The 21275-nt window shown below is 47.9% G+C and overlaps 1 protein-coding gene across 3 annotated transcripts in view; it reads right to left on the bottom strand.

Moving 5' to 3' along the window:
• Nucleotides 1-4911: 4911 nt before the first annotated feature.
• The window catches only part of CRACDL (CRACD like), a 124855-nt gene continuing 108491 nt past the window's right edge, over nucleotides 4912-21275 (bottom strand). For 2 of the 3 annotated variants that reach the window (XM_037056803.1, XM_037056801.1), the window contains exons 8-10: nucleotides 7612-7799; nucleotides 6435-6579; nucleotides 4912-5702 (exon numbers count right to left, since the gene is read on the bottom strand). In XM_037056803.1, coding sequence (XP_036912698.1) covers nucleotides 5560-5702; nucleotides 6435-6579; nucleotides 7612-7799 — 476 coding nt within the window. In that variant the 3' untranslated portion in view covers nucleotides 4912-5559. The remainder of the gene's footprint in view (nucleotides 5703-6434; nucleotides 6580-7611; nucleotides 7800-21275) is intronic. The other variant, XM_037056802.1, reaches the window with a different exon arrangement.

The raw sequence follows: 21275 nt of genomic DNA, 5'->3' as shown, positions 1-21275 counted from the left end.
GTCACTTGGATATGTTAAATGGCTGTGGCCAGGCTTGGAGCTAGGGGAATGAAGCCACTTCCCCACCAAGATGTAACTGGGGGGCAGGTCCCCTGAGTCACAGAGCCTGCGTGGGAGCTTGGAGGAGATTGGCTCTAGGACATGGGGCCATACCTGCCCAGACTAACGGTGGCAGCCCAGTAAACCAGTAATAATACAGAAATACTGGCAGGTGTAACTGATCGTGGGAGGAGTCGGAAAAAGGGGTACAGAGGAAGATGGGCATGGGGGATTTAAACCCAGACATGGCAGCCATTAAAGAGAGAGCCACATGGTTTCAACAGAGTTAAGACCTCCTCTTGCCCAGGTGAAAAGAGAGAACCATGGGGTTTCAGCAGAGTAAGGGTCCCCTCTTGGCCAGATGAAAGGGAAAACCATGCAGCTTTGCCAGAATGGAGATCCCTGCAGGGAAAACCATGCAGCCGGGTGAAGAAGAAAGACATGGGCTTTTGTTGGAGTGTGGACCCCTGCAGCTTTGGTAGAAGAGGACCACGAGGCTTTGGGGTGCTCCCTTTGGCCAAGTGGCCTGGAAAGCAGGAAAGACTTTGACTAGAACTTTGTACAAAGAACTCTTGCCAGTGGAAGGTGTCACATGACTTTGGATTAATTGGAGATCCTGCCTGGACAGGCAACACAGCTCACAGTGCCAGCGACCTGAAAAATGGACGTGTGCTCTTTTCCTGATTTACAGTACCCGGAGTTGGGACAGTGGGAGAAGGGAGCGCTGTGTGTGTGTGTGTGTGTGTGTGTGTGTGTGTAGGTGTATACCCTTAAAGACTTTGATATTTTAATGAAGGCATTAGGCCTGAATAGCATTAAATAAACATTTTGTTTTCTTTTCACAAATCTCTGGCATTGAGAGATGTCTTTCCAATTGGCAGTGGCGGACAGAAGAGCCCAGTAGGTATTGGTATACCGTCTTTGGGAGGGGCCCCTGTTGTTCTGTAGCAGTTTTTGGCATCCCTCCATGGGCCAAGTATTGCCCCCTCCTTGGACCCCTGTTCGGTAACAGCCCCACATCCGTTACAGACGTCTCTCATGCTTGCAGCACTACAGCACCACCAGTGCCCCGAGGACAGGGCCATTTGAGACCGGGGCTCTGCAGGGCTGCCCAACACTCAGCGAGGCAGTGGGCATCCATATTCTACCCCCCGCTTAGGCCTCATGGAGCCTGGGCAGCACCCCTGCCCAGGGGACATGATAGATGAGGTGGCAGGGGTAGGCAACAGTGAAAACAAATCTGATCACTTCCCTCCTCACCCTCCCTTGAGAAGAAAGAGGGGTCACCTGAATTTAACGGCTTCAGCTTCTGAAAGATTGGCTTCATCTTGTCTAAAGGACTCCCTAGTGATTTGCCCCTCATTTTCTCTGTCTCAGTGGCAATTTTTCATTTCACTAAATTTAATAGCAAAATTCTTATTCCTGTGGGGAAATATTTCAGGGGCAACTTGTTCTTTATTGGGTAGTGGGATAAATGTTGAATCTCTGTTTTTCTGCAAATGTAATAGCAGAGGTGTGCAAGTCTAGAGGCCTCTGGCCTCTTTGTAAATGCTTCCAGTGCTCTTAGGAGAGGCGAATAAGCAGACTAGAGCCACCCCAACACCTACCCTGTTGTTGTTGCTGTTAATAATCTGGGCACCACAAGCACAGCTCTTCCCTACTCCCATGGTAATGATGATTTCCCTATGGAGAAGGCAGGAAGGAAGCTAGACAACACACGGAAAGCAAAAGTCAGCTGCTGCCTGAGCACCTGTGTTATTACCCAGAATGCACCTATTCAACCTGCACTATTTCTGCTATTTGGTCCTAAGAGGCCTGTTTGCTAGAGACTATTTTCATCTACCAGGGAATAAATAAATATCTCCCTCTACGAGGGAGTTCAGTAGAGCTGACCAGAATATTCAGGGGTAGGGCTAGGGAAGCAGGTCTGTACCCCTCCCCCGCCACAAACAACTACAGAGCGGGGCTGGGAGGCCCATCTGCTGACTGGCTGCTTCTACCTGGCTTCCTTCTCCTGGTAATAAAAAGCTTTCAAAGCACTCTGAATAACCACATTCTGCGTAAAGGCCCATTTGGATAATTTTCTGGACGGCTACTTCTTGGTTATAATTAGAATTAAGAACAATATAATGTAACTGCACTGCAAAATGGATGTAAAAGGCACTGCTTGTAGATCTAGAGTAGTCCTGGGACTGGCCACCCAGCCCAAACTCCTTTCCAGGGCCAAGATCTGCCCTGCACCCCACAGGCTTGCTCCACTGCTTGCTCACCGTGAGTCAGGGAGCTCACCTAACCAGCATCCCGTCCCATCCTCCTTACCCTACCTTGAGAGTTATGCTGCGTAACTCTGACAGGTAAAACATGTCTCAGTCCTTCTCTGGAACTTTCATTTCTGGTCCTGGTTTGTTCCCTATGGAGTTTTATAGAATAAGTCCATTATCTTTCTTTAAAAACCAGAAGGAACCTCTGCTGCCTCCCCTTGGCCTTTCTGACCTGAATATCTCCTTTCTCTGAAGTCTATTCCACAGGACACTGCCTTGCTAACTTGGCTGCCTCCCTGGACCCTCTCTAGAAAGTTAGAACTTTGTGTGTGAGATGTCCATCACTTGTGCTTTCAGTCCATCAGCCAGAACTCAGTGACAGAGTCTCACGTGCAGGCAGGTGTGTGATAGGCGGGAGGGGTACAGCTGGAGATAAGATCGCTGGTGGACATGCACTTCCGGAAGCAACTCCACGCTACATGAGGTGACTACAGGTCCTTGGTGTACATCCCTAGCTATTTCTGCCTTGGGCAGACGGAAGTTAGGGAAGTGTCAGATATACTGTGCACATGGTAAAACATTAATGTAAAAACAAGTGAGGACTTTTCACTTTAGGACCCAGAAAAAGAACACGAAACTGTCATATTAGGTACCCGTAGCTAAGTAACAAATTACTACAAAACTCAGTGGCTTAAATGCTAACACACATTGTTACCTAATACTTTCAGTGGGTCAGGATTTAGCTGGCCTACACTCACCCAAGGCTTGACTGGGGCTGGACTCAGACAATTCTAAGCAGCTCATTCACATGGCTGGCAAATTGGTGCTGGTGATTGGCAGGAGGTACCTATTCGTCTGCTCCTGATGCCATAACAAAGTACCACCAGTCTGTGGACTTAGACAATAGAAATGTATTGTCTCACAGTTCTGAAGGTCAGAAGTCTGAGATCAAGGTGTTGGCAGGGTTGATTTCTTCTGAGGCCTCTCTCCTTGGCTTCTATATGGCTGTCTTCTGCTCATGTTGTCACACGGTCTTCCCTTTGTGTGTATCTGTGTCAAATTTCTTCTCATAAGAACATCAGTCATATTGGATTAAGGTCTACTCTCATGATCTTGCTTAACTTAATTACCTCTTTAAAGGTCCTGTCTCCAATCCTGGGGGTTAGGACTTCAACATACAATTTGTATGTGGTGGTGGGGGGGGCACGACTTAACCCATACCACAGGTCTTGGTTCTTTCCACCTCGGTGTCTCCGTACGCCGCTATAACATCCTCAAGACACGGTGGCTGACTTCTCTCAGAGGACAGTCCCAAAGAGCACAGGGTAAGGCAGCAACTTCTTTCATCACCTCACTTCAGAAGTCACACAAGTCACCTCTGCTCATTCTGGAATTAGAAGTGAGCATTAAGTCTTTCTCACACTCACAAGAGGTGAATTAGGCTCTACTTTTGTGGCATATTTTAAAACACTGCAGCTGCCATAGAAATATTTCCCTATTATTTCTCTTAGGATCCAATATAGAGATTGTTGCCTTTCAATTTTTTTCTTCCTCAGTCTTCTACTCAAAACTGATGTAAATCTAGGACCCATTTCACTGAGCGCATTGCAGAGGCACCTGTACTAGCTCAGTGTTTTTCTCCCTGACGATTTCCCTCCCGTGAAGGAGATGAATGTTGTCTCCTCAGTGTGGATGAGGAAACCTCATTTTTCTCAAATTGGCAGCTTCACTTGAGCTGGAGACAGTCCCTGTAGTTTTAGGGAGAAATGGTTTGGAGTAATAGTAGCCAGCATGAATTGTTTTTCGAGTTAAATCTTTTCATGTCTAAGCTTTTGGAGCAAGACTAGGTGGATGGGGTACTTGTTCAGAGTACATTCGCCATGGCATTCAGTATCGATGCTCTCTGAGACAGTGCAATTAATAAATCAATTTGGTTGGGAAAAAAACTATCCCAAGGCATTTTAAATAAAGGTAGACCTGGTTAAATCGTGTAGTTCTAATAGCTAAAAAAAAATAAATTAGTCATAAAGATGAAAAATGCAATATAAGTACCAGAACTTAGCATATGTAAAATCATATGTGAGGTCTTACTGATTTCGATGGTTAAATGTCCTTGGCTATATACATATTCCCAGGGGGATTAGCTTGTTAAAAGAAATAAATTGGAAATGTTTTTTAAAATAGAGGTATTATATAACAGAGACATGATTCTGAGATCCCCAAACACATGCTCTTCCTCTGCTGGCTTGCCCGCCTTCTGCATTCATGGGTCATCTGGCTAACTCATCGAAAACCTAGTTTTTAACGGAAATATGCAGGTTAGATCAATTAGATGTTAAGGAATTGTAACATTTTGGGAAATGTCATATTTTTCATGTTATACCAAATAGATGAGAAGAGAAAAAAACTGTATTAGCTTCTCAGTTCTACAAAATAAACACCATAATTTTATCGGTGGGGGAAACTCTAAGAAAAACACAAATTCCAAAATCAACCCAATTGAGATTTTAAATGAGATATATATTAAGTGAAACTCTACTTTTCATTAACTCAGTGCCGGAGGACATTCTCTACATGTGAGTAGAAATAACTTTTACACAAATGACAGAAGCATGTTTGAAACCTTTTATTGAACAGGCAATGTATTGTGCAATGGTTCAGGACACAGATGCCTAGTGGAAAAGTTTAAAAATTAGTTTTGGAAACAGTCTATGAATTGATGTGCCCTGCTGTGTCCTTTCTGCTCCTTCGTAGAGTATCTCCAGAAAAACTGACTTTTACAGCTGCTCTTGGAAACAGTGTCCCCGCTGACCACAAACATCACGCCCAAGAGTGAACATGAGTGGAGGAGACAGGATCCACAGCAGGACGCAGACCAGAGACACAACCTGGTCTTAGGCGGAGGCGCAGACACACGTTCTCTCTGTCCTAGTTATGCATCCACGTTTCGTTTCCTTTTTCTTCCTAGTTGGGGCCTCTTTGATCAAGGGGTTCTGAAAGACTCGCATTCATACCTTTGGACACGGGGCCTTGTTCCTGGCCCTTCTCAATGGTGTTCTTGTTTTCAGGATCTGCTGGCCCGGACTGTGGCTGTGTGTCTGTCTTCCTTGTTTGCTTGGTTTGTTCTTCCAGAACCTTGCCCTCCCATAACCTGAAGATAAAAACCACTCTTAAGTTTCAGTTTGTTTGCCTTTAGTGACACTTTTTCACTAAGTGACTCGTCAAGGTGGTGGACATTTTTTATCAGCACATTGTCAACCTATTTTATGATTTGGGGCATGTCACTCCAAGCTTGAGATTTCTTTCTGGCAAGTTCCATCCAGGAGGGCTGATCTGCACTGGCGTAACTTGCCCTCTTCAGCTGGTGTAACTCCTTCTCTGTCATTACTGCGGACTGAGCTGCTGGTAAGGTGACAAAACAAACAGAAACATAGCAACGAGTTTAAATTTTCACTTAAGCTTCTTGAATTTCTTTAAAATATGCTTCAAGGTCTTAACTGTGGTCTCAAATACAAAATCCTTAATGTGCAAAAATTTAAAGAAGATTTAGGCACATAATTTATATGATAAGAAGACTGGCTGTATAAGTGTGAATATTCTTAACACTGCTGAGCCACACCCTTAAAAATGATTAGGATGGTAAGTTTTGTTATGTGCATTTTGCCATGAAGAAATTTAAAAATTACTGATAAATGCAATGACAGAGATGAATCTAGAAACATTATGCTCAGTGAAAGAAGCCAGATACAAAAGAACACATATTTTATGATTCTATTTATAAGAAATGTCTAAGAAAGGTAACAGAGAGAGACAGAGAGTAGATTCGTGGCTTCCTAGAGCTGGGGTGGGGAATGGTGAATGACTTTAGAAGGCGCACACGGTTGCTTTTTAGGGCTCTAAAACTGGATTGTGATGGGTGTACAACTCAGTAAGTATGTATGCATTGCCCATCAATACCCACTGTATTGTATACCTAAAACAGGTGAGTTTCATAGCATGGAAATAATAACTAGAAGCTGTTTTAACAAATCAATGTGTCAAGTAATTTAGAAAAAAAACAAACCAAACCAAACCTGCAAGACCCACCCCAGAAACATATTTCAGAGTGTTTGGGACTATTCACAGGTTTCATACCCAAGTTCTGATGGGACAAAGAGATCCCTCTCTGTAGCCCCTCCTGGAGGCGGAGCTTGGTCCCCTGCCTTCTGTCCACAGTGGGCTTAGCTGGGGCCATCAGGAAAGACTTGCTGCGGACAAAGTCGGCCTGCTTCATGGGTTCCTATTGAGAAAGGACAGACACATGCTGCACTGTCACCTGAAGTTCACATGGGTACAAGCAGAACCCAGGGCAAGAAGCCACCCAAGGTCTCTCTGCCAGCAGGAATCATGAGGCTGGTGCTTTCTTGGGGGAGCTCTGCTCTCATGCTCTTGCTGATGTCCAGCCTTCCGAGCACAGGCAGGTACTCAGACTAGCGTGGGCTTCTCCTGGGCACACACAGGCATCCTGGTTTCTGCCCTGGCCCCTGGGCTCAGTCCCAGATGTTGGCCAGTGGGGATCCCATTTGAAAGTCAAAATGAATTGCGTTTGGAAATACTGTTGAGGTTTTTATGATACTTGGTATACTCATAGAGGCCCCACACCTGACCACTGGTTGATATTTGTTTTATAAATTCTCTGAATCTGTAGGTTTTCAGGCAAGGCGACAGGTGAGCTTCGGGTTAGACTGAAGGGAAGCAGACCCTACTGCTCTGGCTCACCTCCCTGGACAGAGGAAACACCCTGTGGATGCACCATGGTGGCCAGCAGGGAGAACAAAAACACCATGATTCTCAGCTTGCTTCGAAGCACAGCTGTCTGTGTTTGAAAAAGTTGTTTACAGTCCAGACTGCAAAATGGAACTCTGGGCTCCAGCCCTGCAGCCCTGGGTGGGAAGTAAGGAGACCGGGCAGGCAACCTGTGCAACAGCAAAAGTGGGGCTGGTTCATCACTGCACAAGGAATTGAGACAAAGCTTTTGATATAGTTGCTGTATCTAACTGAGAAGTTATTTTAACCCTGTTCCATTTCTCCAGATGCTGTGTTGCCTAGGAAGCAGAGAGCAGAGAGCTGTCTCCAGCACCTAAGGGATCCACCTGCTTCTCTGCCTCCCTAAAAGCCAGCACACCCCAAAGGCAGACAGCAGCTATCAGCACAGGCCCTGGGCTATGTAAAGACCATGCAGGGTGTGTGGTCTCACGCAGTCTCAGCCCCCAGCCCCAGCTGGCTGCTCTCTCCTGCATCTACAGAGACAGGAAGGGTTGGCTCTAAGCACCTGGGTTCTTTCAGGTGCCTTGGCTGGCTTTCCTATTTCAGACTTCAGGGGCTGGGCCCCATGCTTGTCCTCCTGGTGGGGTGGCTGCTCCGGGGCTCCTCGCCACTTTTGTGGAGTGATGGTGATCCAGGGTGGCCCAGGCTGGCCCTCCGCTCCAGGCCCCGTTGCCGTGGGAGGCAGCCCCTTCTCTGTGGGTAGAGACAAAAGGTTGTCAAAACAGTCCTACTCCCTCCTCAGCCTCACTTTTGCTGCTTCCACACGGAGGACACTGTGTGGGGGCAAGGCTAACAGGGGGGAGTGGGAAGGGGATTGATGTCTGGGAACCTCTCTGGGGAGGCTATTACTTTTCTTTAGGGGGCTTTGTTTTCTCATTTGAAGATTCACCAGGGAAATTATGCTCCTCTAGTCTGAGCCACAAGTGCTCCTATACATACACTTTAGGGCCAGCTTCCTCCTATGGGACATTTTCTGGAATGACATAAAAGTAAGTGCACAAATAGATAAGATTTCTTTAATATCAGCCTCTCGTTTTGGACTAGTACATACTTCCTGATTTGCTTGGAAGTTGTAGGTACATTATTTTCCTCTTTTCTTTTAAAAATTGTAAGCATGTCCTTCATTTATAAAAAATGACACCGAAAATGGCCACAGCTGTCTCCCTCAATGCTCTAGAGAGAATAGGAATGGCGCCTTTAAAACCATAACGTTTTGCTGAATTCTCTCCCACGGTCACATGCTGATCTTGGGTAGTAAGACGGAGGTAGTCTCCTGTACCCCCCCTTTAACTCTTCTGCATTTTCATATTTTTGTACAATGAGAAGCTATTACTTGCATCAACAGAAAAAAGAAGCAATTTTATTTGATTTTTTCAAGGAAAACTACAGATGAAATAAATGGCCTCTTGCAGGTTCAAAAGTAAGTTCTCTCCAAAGTACACTAGAATCAAGTGCTCCCCCCAGCCAGCCCCTCTGAATACCTGCCTCCACCACACAGAACAAAGACAGCATCCTCTCCATGCACCCAGCTCCCACCCTTTCGTTGGCCTCCTACAGTGGGCACCCTAGTCGTCCAGGCAAAGGCAGTGTCTGCCTCACAGCAGATGAGGAGTTAGCATCACCGCCATTCTTTGTGTTCTGAAATATGCCAGCCCTTGCTCTGGTGAGTATGGGGTATGACTCTATTTGTTTATGCTTCTGCCTTCAGTTCAACCCGGAGCACTTTTCTCGCAGTCCCTTGGTCACCCAGGAGAGACAAGGGATGGCTGCCACTGCTCTCAGAGCCTCTGTCTCACATCAGAGCAGAGAACAGCCCAGGGCTTTGCACACTGACCTCTCCTTGGCCTGGGCAGCTGGGAATGGCTCCTGACTTTCTCCTGGCTGCTCCCTGAAAACCCTGCTCTGTCTCTTTGACTCATCCCTTGTCCCTTCCTGCCTCTTCGGGCTCTTCCTGGCCACTGACTTCTTCCCTGTTGCTTTGTATGATGCTTGGGTCTCCTACAGTTCAAAGAAAAAATGTCTCCACTGAGGCTCATCATTCACATGAAGCCCCAGCTCTCCATTCCCCTTTACCCTAAACTCATATGGCCTCTGCCTGTGTCTCTTCAGCTAATTCCTAACTCAGCCGTGCCATAAACACTGTGCTATCTGCCCAGCCACTGAACCACAAATACCGATGTCTTGCCCCATTCTCAACTCACTTTGCCCCCAGCAGCTCTGATGTGACCACACAATCTCTCTTGGGAAGCTTGTCCTCCTTGGGTGTTCCCTCTCTGGGTCCTTGCCAGACTCTTACTCCTAAACCCAGAAATTCTTCCTTATTTCCGACCCCCAGCCTGGCTCTCTTCTTCCAAAAACGTCTCTCTGTTCCACTCCTGATTTCAATACTCAGATTTGCTCAGATTACTTTCAAATGTATAATACAGCCCCATTTTTCAGTCTTAGACACAGCCCAACATTTCTATTCCCCTTCTTTCCTGCCTTCCATCCATCTATTCCATCCACCCAACTACTGATCCACTGTTTGCTATGAGCAAGGATTGTGTTAAATGCTAAGGTGAAAAAAAAGAAACACATCGTTTCCTCACAAAACTCAAAATCTAGTGGGAGAGACTAAGTGCCAACAAATAACCATGGTGGAAACTGGAAATGCTAGTTTGTGAAGTTCCATGTAGACACAGGGCCTAACGCCAGTGGAAGGCTTTGAGGGTTCTGCCTTGGGCTGGGGCCTGGAGGACGGCACACCTGAGCTGAGCAGAGAGGCAAGAAAGGCCTCCCAGGTGGAGGGGGCAGAGGCAGGGTGGCTTGCAGGCCTGCCAAAAAAGCATGCCAAAGAAAGGGCCTTCTGGCCTTCCTCCTGTCCACACAGGGAGCTTTGAGGGGCTTATCCAGGGGCACATCTCAGTGGGGAGCTGAGGAGGGAGGCCATGGTCACAGCCCAGAGAGCTGGCATGGGATTAAATGCCCTGTTCCTGAATCACCTCTTCCCATCCACCGAAGCCCTTCCCAGAGGCCAGCTCCTCCATGCAGCCTGCTTTGGTTCCCCAGGTTGACAATCTCCCCCTCTCCCATTTCTTCTGTAACTCTGACATCTGCCCTAGTGGTTAGTACTAACACATGTCTGCTAGCTGACCGTCTACCCCAGGGACACATGCTTTTGGTCATTAGAATGTCTTATCTATTTAACACATGACATGCGTTACATATCAGGTCTTGTTGTAGTAGTAGCCCATTTATGACATAATTTTACATTTTATTGCTTTTTCAGAGGCCCTGGCACACAAAAGATAGGTTGGGTGGTGGCACATTTTACAAAGTCTGCATTTCTCACTCCTTGTTATCAATCCCTCATTCACAGAGTTTTCATACTCATTTCTTAGTTCCTGGACTTTTCTTAAAAAGCTTAATTCACTTCTCTGATCTCTTCTTCACACTCGGTGAAGTCGCCAGTCGTGCCCTCTGCTCTCCCCTGGCCCAAGATGTGGGGCCATTCTGTCCTCTCAGCGGCCCCCAGTGCGTGCTGCTCAGGCACCTTCATCTCACCATGGGCAGACTGGACAGAAGGATTTGACTATAGACTGAGACTCATTACCTCAGTCAACAAAAGAGTATTTAAAACTGACTGGGAAAAGTTCTTTGGAATGGGAGACTGCAGTGCTCCTGGGGACTGTGGTGAGAGGAGGCCCTAGAATGAGGCTGGGGACCCCAAAGGCACACCAAGGCCAGGGACTGTGTTCAAGGCTCACATCTCACACCTGAGGCAAATCATATTCTTCTGCCTTCCAGTCCGCTCATGGGAATGGCAGTCTTGTCAACAAGGCAACTACATTCAGTGTGGTAAGAGCTGGTGGGGTTCTTTCTTTCCACCAAGGGTGTGCTGGCAGATTTCACTGTGAGCAGAGAAGGGTGGCTGGTGCATCGCCTGTCTACGAGGGAGTGTGCGCCCACATGTCTGTGTCCACGGGCAGACCCACGAGTACGGGCCACAGCTGGGCCACAGCTGGGTCACACCGTGTAAGTGCAGGACAAGCTACCTGCGATGGCAGCATCTGCCAGTGCTGGACCAGGCACATGGCCAGGATCTTTTACCAACCAGGCTGGGGAGGGCCACACCCACACTGAGCATTTACAACTGACTTCCTGTGTGAAAGTCCAGGTTGTTTGGACTTTCTCCCTTTTTTGGTTCCACCACTCTTTACCCTGAGTGATTGTCTTTCCTGGTTTTCTATACCCTCCTTTTCCACTTTCTCCTTGTCAGGAGTGCAAGTAGGCCAGAGGGACCCTGATAGCCTCTGGACCCTTTCAAAGCCCCATGGGGATAGGGCACAGGGCACAGGTGGTAGACAGGGTCCACACACCAGGGGAAAGGGAAAAAAGACAGCTTCCAACCATGATTCAGAAAGGCCTGAGATTCCACCTGGAGCCTCAGGTAACCTACAGGTACATCCCTGTCCAGGTGGGCAAAGGCAGAGCAGCTGGGTGATGAGCCATCCTGCTCTGTGGCAGAAGGCCTTAGTGGCCACTCTGCTCTGTACCCCCACACCCTGAACCTGGCCCCCACAGCAGGCAGAGGCAAGGGTTACATGGTGTGTGCAGGTGAAGGGAAAGATAACGCAAATTTCAGGGGCCAAAAACCTTTCACTGTGTCAATTCTACAGGAACATCCAAGGTCAAGGTTCTACCACAAAATAGCTTCTGAGATCAAACATATTCAAAATGTCATTAATTCCAGATAACATAGATGTGGCACCTGATTAAATAAAAGGAGTTGAAAACACTTTGTTTGCCTCTTTCTGCCTCAATACACAATGCTAACCAAGTCATTTGTATTCAGGAAGAGCTAAATTTAGCCATTCAGAAACCCTTATGTCAAGCCATTTCTAGATACTGAACCACCCCTCTGTGAGAGATGCCTCTTACTGTTTAATTTTGACTTACCGATTGGTGATGGTTCTTTTTTCTCTGTTCTCTTTTGGTACCTATTAAAATTCAGCCTTAAGGTAGTGTCTCTGTCATTCACAAAAACTCCTATAATGTCCAGTGGCAGAAGAGATGGTGGGACTCTAACGGTGGGAGACAACCCGCATGGCAGGCAGGACACAACGGTGAGTCTGCAGGCTGAGAGTTGTCCAGACCTGTCTCCTGAGTGAGAGGCGTAAGCTGTGCTGTATAAACTGCTGGGACTTCTTGCTCTTTGGCTAAGAAAGTAAAGTAGATGCTCTGCCCTAAGCTAACACAGCAGGACAGCAGGATTCTTGCACCTCTTAACAACTTGGTACATGCTGCCAGTTTTGAAGCAGCTATTTTTAAGAACCCTTTTCCTGTCATGAAAAATCTTCCTTGTTTACAAAAGTACTCATGCACATTATACATACTCAAGGAGCAGATAAACACGTAAAGAAGGAGAAAAAGTTTTCTGTAAGTCAACAACCAGCAGCACTGTGTTAATACTTTGGCAGACTCCTTCCAATCTATTTCTGTTATGCTGTTATCTTAAAACACATTGCGACAGCTCATTCCCAGCCCTTCAAAGCATTCTCCGTGGAAGGACAGACCCGACTATGCTCTCTGTGATTTCCGATCTGACATGGGTGCATCATCCACACCAGCTGAAGCCAGAGCGGTGCCTCGGTGTTTTGGTGACAGGGCATCTGCCTGTTTCTGTCCCGTTCCCAGGTCCTCTGCCAGGCCCTGATTTACATGGAGCTGACAAGGTGTGTACACAGGCACTAGGGGATCACTGGGCTGGGGAGGGCCTCACCCACACTGAGCATTTACAACTGACTTCCTGTGTGAAAGTCCAGGTTGTTTTCTTTATGCAATTATTGATCTATTGTCAGTTTTGCCTTACAGAGACAGCTCCTGATCAATATATGCTGGCAGTCTGCAGTGGCCCTTCGAGGGTGCTGCCCAGGGCCAGGCTGTGATCTCACCACAGAACCTGGCAGCTTTAGCACTTGTGCAAGCATTTATCTCAAAGCCATGCTGAGTATTTTGAGGCTGAGCCAGGGCTTCTCACAGAGCACGCTCTTCTTTGTAATGATACATAATGGAGCTGTGCTCCAGTTCCACCTCCAGATTAAATTTAGCACTGTTCCTGCCTTCACCAATTCAACAAATACAGTTGGTCCTTGGTGTTTGAAAACTCTGTATTTGGGGGTTTTCCTACTTGCTAAAATGTATTTGAAACCCCCAAATCGGTCCTTGTGATCCTTCATGGTCATTTGCAGACATGCGCAGAGCAATAAGGTTATGTACAGATCAGCTGGCAAAAAGGATGAGATCAGAAGCTTGCAGGAACCCCACCCTGTATCTCCCCAGGAGCAATGGTTCAGTATCTGCCAAATCAGCATCTGCAGTGACATTATAGAGCATAGCTACTGCAAGTCAAGAAACTGACTGTACTTAATAAGAACCCATCAGGCACCAGGCCCTGTGGTAGACACTGAGACCACAGAGAGAAAGGATCATGCTAACCTAACACGTCTGTCCAATGCACCACACACATGCTTTCCTGCAAGAGCAATTACGAATAGTGGGGTCCACGGTCCATGATCCACGATGAGTTCCAGAGCCCACCAGAAGGGGGCATGGGAGGGGCCTCTGGGTACTGGTCTCATTTTTTTTTGATTGGTGTGTTCGGTGTGTGAATCATAAGCGTGAAAAATCAATGCATGAATCACACCTGTATTGGGATGTGTGGGGCTGGTCACATGCAGGTATGTTTACTGGCATGCCCCAAGGGTCAGCTGCCTTGACCACAGCTTGACCTCAGGTGCCGTGGCCCAGCTCGTAGAATGCAAAGGCTGGCAGATACCCCAGAGTTCTCCAGCCCAACGACCACATCTCACAGCAGAGGCTGCGACAGGCTCAGGGGCCCAAAGTTGTGATTGAGGAGATGGTTGAAAGTCCATTTGTTCAACCACTACTGTGTGTACAACCAGTACAGCCTCAGCAGAAAACAATGACCAAAGTCCATTCGAGTACAAAGTTCGCTGGTCTCCATTACCTGTCAGGTGATATAATGGGAACTTTTAAGTATACAGAGTTGGAAAGGCACTGTTATTTGAAAATAATTTTGAGCTACAGCAGGCAAAAGAGAGAAAGTAGTGAAACTATTATATTACGTGGCCCCCTCTTACAATTCAAAATGTACACAAACACCCTGCCTTGGATTTCTGGTGGAGCTCCAGGGACAGCTGGAGCCCTTCAAGAGCTGTCTCAAGCGGCCATTGGAGAATGTCATGAGTTCAAGGGATGGTCATCCCCCACAGACTTGAATTTCCCTACTCCAGTACACCTGAGCCCCTCCCCTGCTGCGACATGAATGGGGAGATTTCTCCTGACCAAAGAAATGCCAACAGATAAGGTTTATTTGGTCTTGATTTTCAGAGCAGTATCACGTTCACAATGACCCACACAACTCTCTTTGCAATGTAAGGATATATTCAGCCCCATTTCAGGAACAGGAAGACAGTGTCTCATGAAGTACAGGACTCGTTCAGGGATACACGGCTGACATGTAACAAAGGGGCATTGGAACACAGGCTTTTGATTTCCACTCTTCACCCACTACATTACAACTTGCCTACACACCATTCCCTCTGCATATCACCCACCACTGACCAGTGAACAACAGTCAGTCAACCTTGGCACTACTGAGATTGTGGGCTGGGCGATTCTCAGTTGAGGGGCTGCCCTGCGCACTGTGGTGTGTGTGACTGCTACCACCAGGAGGGCATGGTTGCAGGGGTCTCCCTGGCTCCTCCCATAGCATACCCACTGCGTACCTTTGGGCAAGTTCCTCAGCTCTCCCATTTATGAAAGGGCTGTTGTTGGGAATCAAACTGTAAAGCATGTGACGTGACACTTGGCACTCAGTAAGTGCTAAATATATACTTTAGCTATTGCTGTCATTAGCTACCCACTTACCACCCATGTGTGTGAGTCATAGGTAAATCCGCTGCAGACCTTAATCATGGGAAGCTGATATTGGAGATGGACACAGGGACAAACAGGGGAAAGACTACGGGACTCTGACACCAAGGACACTTTTGGGAACAGCACAAGCCTGACAGAGTCTCAGAGAACTAGTTCTTGCTAATGACAGCTCTGGAGCAGAGGATGACCTAACCAGTGCTGTTCAGCAGAACTTCCCACAACGGGGGGGGGGGCAGCTGTCTGTGCTGCTGCTACTCACATGCCAGTTCTGAGCTCTGGACACACAGCCAGTGTGAGAGAGCAACTGAATTTTTAAATTTAATTTAAATTCCCCCCTGTTTACATGTAAACTGTAAATGTGTCCTCATCCCAGACCTACTGCATCAGAATCTTCATGTTAATGAGCTCTGTAAGTTTATTAAGTGCTGCCCTAGAACAGGTTTCTCAGTGCTAGACACGCGTTAAACTCACCTGCGGAGCCTTCCAAGTTTCCAGCCTGAGGGAGCCTTGAGGGAGAGCCCATGGTGTCCCCTTTCTGACCAACACGAAATGCCTGTGAACCCGGCTTATGAGCTCTCCTGGAGAACAGCTGGGCTCCCTGCCTTGCATCTGGACATCCACTCCCAGGGCTGCCATGCTGGTGCCCTCAGTCCTCATCTCTGACCTCTCCTCTCAGGCTTTCTGGCCTCCTCTGCCCTCCTCAGAGGGGCCCCTGTCAGGGCTGCTCATACACTTGTCATGAAGACACTGGCTGCCCTCTTCCAACCTACTTTTCTCCCACTGTGCCGAGCCCCAGGATAACTGTACAGAGGGCTTCAGTCTCCACACGAGGCTCATAGCTGCCCTAGACAAAGGGCTGAACGTCCACTGAAGTGGCACCAATGCGGCTGGTGGATGGCGGGGGACACTGCTGATCTGCACCCTAGGAAGTGGGCTGTACCCTGCAGGAACTGACTATGGGCCCACAGGTTCTAGACAGAACAGAGCATAGCTCCATCCTGATCTCTGACAGTCCCCTGCCCAAGGTAGGAACTGGAAGATTTGCAGCAGCTTCCTGGTCACTCTCAGGTCCTAGCAGCTACTGTGGTCACTGCAGAACAGCACGTAGCCTTTGGGCCAAGTCAGCTTCAAATCTCCTGTCCCCACTGTGCAGGTGTCTGAGCTGGGATGGGGACTCCCTTCCCCAGGGCCATGGGTCTCGGCAGGAGGGGAGGTGGCAGAGGATAGGCAGGGCTCTCAGTGGACTTTGTCCTGCCTGGGCCAAGCAAAGTCTGAAACTTTGGGATTCCCCTCCACCACTGTGCTTCTTCGGCTGTGACTCAGTGTTCCCCCAGCTCCTGTGCCCTGGTGGCCTTTGCCCTCTCCATGAGGTAGGGCTCAGGGAGCACTGGCTGGCTGTGTGGACCCTGGTGGTGGACAGTCTAGCTCTCCAAGAAGTATCAGTGAAGCCTCCCCTCCTTCCCCTGCAGACAGCATGAGGGAGGTCCCCGGGTGCTGCCCCACTGAGCTGGGGCCTCACAGAACTGCAGCTGTGCTCTCAGACCATTTTGCAAAGCCCCTTTCTTCCTCTCCCCTCTCAGGACCCATGTGTGGTGGTGGGTGGTGGTTCATGACTCCCCCAACAGTCCGCACACACACTCTCTACACACTGGAGCCTTCGTCGGAACCAGTACCAGGAGAATCCCACTCCTACACACTATTCTATGCAACCTGGAGGATGATATCTTGGTACATCTTAGGACAATGGGACTGGACTGTATGAAACTGTACCACATTAAAAAGCTTTTGCTGCCCTAATACTAATTTCATTTGACAAAGGAGGACGTTGAGACTCACAGGTTAAGAAACATACCAGATCAGAATCTCGCAGCATCTGGAAGTGGATCTGGGAGCAAAATCTCTAAACCCAGGCTCTACCATCTCACTACCCAGGCCACTGCCCTGCTAGCTTCCTTCCCTGTCATTGCACCTGGTCATCAGAGCACAGACAAGGGCCACCCACCAAAGGACAGGCCTCCCAGGCACAGGTCCTTGGCAGAGAAAACAAACCCTGCTATTTTCAGGGAGCTCAAAGTCAGGAGCAAGGTGCAGTGCGCGAGGAGATAGCAAGGGTGTGTGCAGCATGCAGAGGGGAGCTGGTGGCGGGGCGGGGCTGGAGATGCAGAGGGAATGAAGTCGGGGCAGGCAAACTCAGGAGGGCAGAACTGTTGACTCTGGCCCAAATCTCAAACGCCTTAGATATCTCACCTCAGAGTTTAAATTTTATTCTACATATGTCACAAAATAGTGCTGAGAGTTGTTTTTTTTTAAAGAGGAAGCTCCACGTTAGACCCATGACTTGGGAAGAGGCTGAGACGAGACAGCTGGGGGAGGAGGTGCTGTCGAAGTCAGGTTAAAGGTGGTGAAGGCTGACATGGGGACACGACTGGGGAGGACAAAGATATTTAGTATTAGTATTAGGATTAGGATGACCAGGACTTTCCAACCAAGGTGTAAAACACAGCAAGCCATCTGCATCCATCAGACTGAAAAACAACTTAAGAGATGGACAACATTTGGTGCTATCCATCTATTTCAATGCTGAGTGATGACTGTTGAGATGAGAGGGCAGAGAGAGTCTCTGTCCTGCTCAGAGAAGTGTGATCCAGGCCCAACTTCATGGAGGGCCATCTGAAGTTAGTTTTCTGTTAATTTAAAACTGCACATGCTCTATGAACCAGAACACCCAGTGTTAAGCATCAATCCTAGAGAAATGATCAGGTGAATACACAGAGATGAAATGGACCGGTACAGTCATCTCTAGTGCCCTCATCTCCCCGCCAGCCCTTCACCTGCTGGCATGCACTGCCTGCATTGGGTCCTGGATTTAAACTGTATCCGTGTGTGTGTGTGTGTGGGGGGGGGGGCAAAGTGGAGTGTATTTACTCCACCTCAAGCAGAAGTGCAAGTCCCTTTTTATGTCATTGTTTAAGGAGAATTACAAGGCAATTTTTCCTTTAATTTTTTGGCCTTTTAGTATATCCCATGTTAAAAAATATTTTTAATGACTCTGAGGTCTCTGGCTTGTGTACCTGGATAAATGGGGGTACTGAGAAGGGCAATGGTCTGGGGTGGGTGAGGGGTTGATACACTGAATTATGAATGTTGAGATGTCAAGTCGGGGTCATCCACAGATGGTTAGGGGCTGGCTGCTGTGGCCGCGAGAGTCAAGGGGAGAGCGGACATCAGGAAACAGATGGGAATCCATGATGTGTCATGTCCTGTGAGGGGGGGCAGGGCGACATTTGTGGTTTGAGGAGCACAGCAAAGATGGGGAACGGAGGCCAGAGGGTTGACCACACTTGCTCAGGAAGGGACTGTGAAGGGAAGGATAAGGTAGAAAGAAAGGTAGGTATGACCAAGGTTGGTTTTCTTTAAGAATTCAATGACCAATCACACTCAAATATGGAACAGGCTGACAGGGTCCAGAGAGAAGAGAGGAGAGAATCATAGGGGAAAAGGGGAGGGACTCACATGAATAAGTATAAAGGACACATGGACAATAATTAAGGTGGGGGGTGGAAATGGGAGGGAGGTGGGGAGCACTGGGGGGGGCAGGGCAGGGAATATAAAACAGAAAACTGTACTTGAATAAGAATTAAATAAAAAATAAAAAAAGAATTCAAGACATATGAATATATTTTTAGCATGACACCAAAAATACTCATCCCCCTTGTACTCTACTCAAACGAGCCTCATTGATTCAATACATTGAAATTGAAGTTATTTCAATACACTGAAGTAACTGTCATTAAGTGACTGTCTCTTTGAGTTCATTTCCTCTGGAAAATGTCCCTGCCAACCAAAGACAAGATGGGCATCTAACACTCCCCCATGACATCCAGCTGCCACTTGCCCCCTCTGTGAGGGCCAGGTCCTTGTGCTTTCCTTCGGGGGTGGCACTGTGTTGTGCGTGTGGCAGGGGTGCATGACATTTCTGTTGAAAGAACAAATGCATGAAGGAGTGAGCCTGAGAATTTAGTAAAAGAGGGTAAGAAACCTGACTGTGTCCCCATGTCACCTGTCCAGGCTAGATGGAATGGGCTGGACCAGAGGCTGAGGCTGCTGGTGGGGCCCCAGGTGGGGGTGGCAACTTGTCCAGAGCATCTACCATGTCACCACAACTATGTAGAAAATAAACTACACATATGCACACACACACACACACACACACACACGCACACAAAAAGACTAGAAGGAAATCCAACAGGAATAACACCTAGAGAGTGGACTCATGAGTGATTATTTTTTCTACATACTTTCCATATGTTGCCATTTTTCTATAAGAGAATCTCCGCCTGCTTTGTTCTCATTTTAATCCTGTGCACAGGAAGCTGTAATTTAGACTCTGGGCTGAGCTAGCCTAACAGGAGGACGGCAACATCCTGCACACGTGAACAAGTCTGATGACCCTGGGCCACCCGCCTGCCAGGCACCACCAACAGGTGTCCTGTGGTAGATGAGCACAAACATGGCACCAGGCTTGTAGTCGCCACCTCAGAATGGCCCTGTGAGGCCCAGTCCACTTGGCAAGCTGGGCTCCTGTTTATTGCAACTGCAATTGAATTCTCCCAGCTGCCTTTGCTGAGGAGTTTTGCAGGCCTTCAAAGAAGGAAGATGGTGTGTGGAGGGGAGGAGAAAGAGTAAGCAGGAGTGCTGGGGGCATAAAGCAGCTTTAGCCCCTGAGGCAGAACTGTGTACCTGTCTGGGACACCTCAATACCTGACTTGATGATATGTACCCCTGGTAAAGGGAGGGAGAAGGTAGCAGCCCATTGGGAGCTCTGGGTAAAGTGTCTGCCCCTGCAAGATAATTAGAACTTTCTGGAAAACTGAGCAATACTGTTATTAAACTTTCCTGATTTGTATGTTTTATACAAACTAAATTGTCTTCAGCTAACTTGTGAGGGATAAAGATGACAGTAGCAGTAATAATAATGAGCTAAATTTCAAGTGGATCCAATGTCTGGGAATGGCATTGAGGCGGCTTTACTGGCGGGGGCCAGCAGCACAGATCCTGGGACCCTGCTCTGGTCTGCATGAGGCAGCCCTGCACCCCAGGGTCCTGGGGGACCAGGCAGTAGCCACAGCCTGTCCTAGCACTTGTCCCTCAAATGCCACCCTCTTTGGGAGGGTCAGTTCCCAAAAGATTGTGAGTAATTCTTTCCCTCCTCTTTGCACTGAAATGAAAATCACCATCGATGCTCATAACCTAGATTTTTTCGCTCTGGAATTCATTTAAATTGGTTATCTCTGTGGCTCAGAGAATGTTAATACACATAGATGGAAAAGACAATTCTCTTCTATTTAAGCAAGGCTGTTAATAAATAAACACTATATTGCATTTTATAAAAAGCCCAGGGCCTCTAACTGCTGACCCACCCAGGCATTTGACAGTGAACAGAGCCCAACTCTGACGGCACAGGAAGTTATGAGTGTTTAACGTGCCAAGCACAGCTCTCTGAAGCTTCCTCCCCAGCTCCTACTGCAAACACGAGCATGTTGCTTTTACATTCTACTCATGCAGCAAGCCTCTGAGGGCCATTTTCAGTCTTGGGTCGTGAAGGTGGATGGTGCTGATGTCTGGGTTTTATCTGCAAAGAGCAAGTCCCCTCCTTTCTCCCTGTTTCAATCAAAGGCTTTTGAATCATTGCACAACAGCCTCAGTAACCTCGCTGGAAACTGACAGAGTGGATACTCAGCTATGGCTTGGACCTTCCCCAGATCCCTCACTGATGGTCCTGATGTGGTGGCGGCAGCAACATTAAAATATCCCAGTGGAGCCAGGGGGCAGGAGAGGAAGGCCACACTCGCTCTTCGGGGGCCATTTCCTTTTTCTGGCCCTTCTCCCTGGCACTGCCTGCTCCTTGGGTGTCACCTTTGGACCTCGAAGCACTTTGTACACTGCACTCATACTAACTCCCAAAGAAGAGGGAGACAAAAAGGGTTAGAATGGTTTTGAACCTGTCTTCGGCTTGCTTTGTGTGAGCTATTTTCTTCTTCCTGTGTGTGTTCTCATCCTGCTTTTAGGGTGTGGGGCCCTTAGGAGAATAACTTGGGTTCTATTTTCTTTTGTCTTGCAATGCAGTGCTTAAGTGGAGTCCTGGACTTAGAATATCCTAAAACTTTTGTTTTTTTAAAAAATAAAATTTACCCTGAAAAATTACCCGCCCCGCACCCCTGCCCCAGG

Source organism: Sturnira hondurensis, unplaced genomic scaffold (genome assembly GCF_014824575.4).
Source record: "Sturnira hondurensis isolate 20B ecotype Veracruz unplaced genomic scaffold, ASM1482457v3 Scaffold0009178, whole genome shotgun sequence".
NCBI lineage: Eukaryota > Metazoa > Chordata > Mammalia > Chiroptera > Phyllostomidae > Sturnira > Sturnira hondurensis.
Note: the sequence above shows the minus strand (reverse complement) of the source record. Positions and strands in the feature narration are given on the sequence as shown.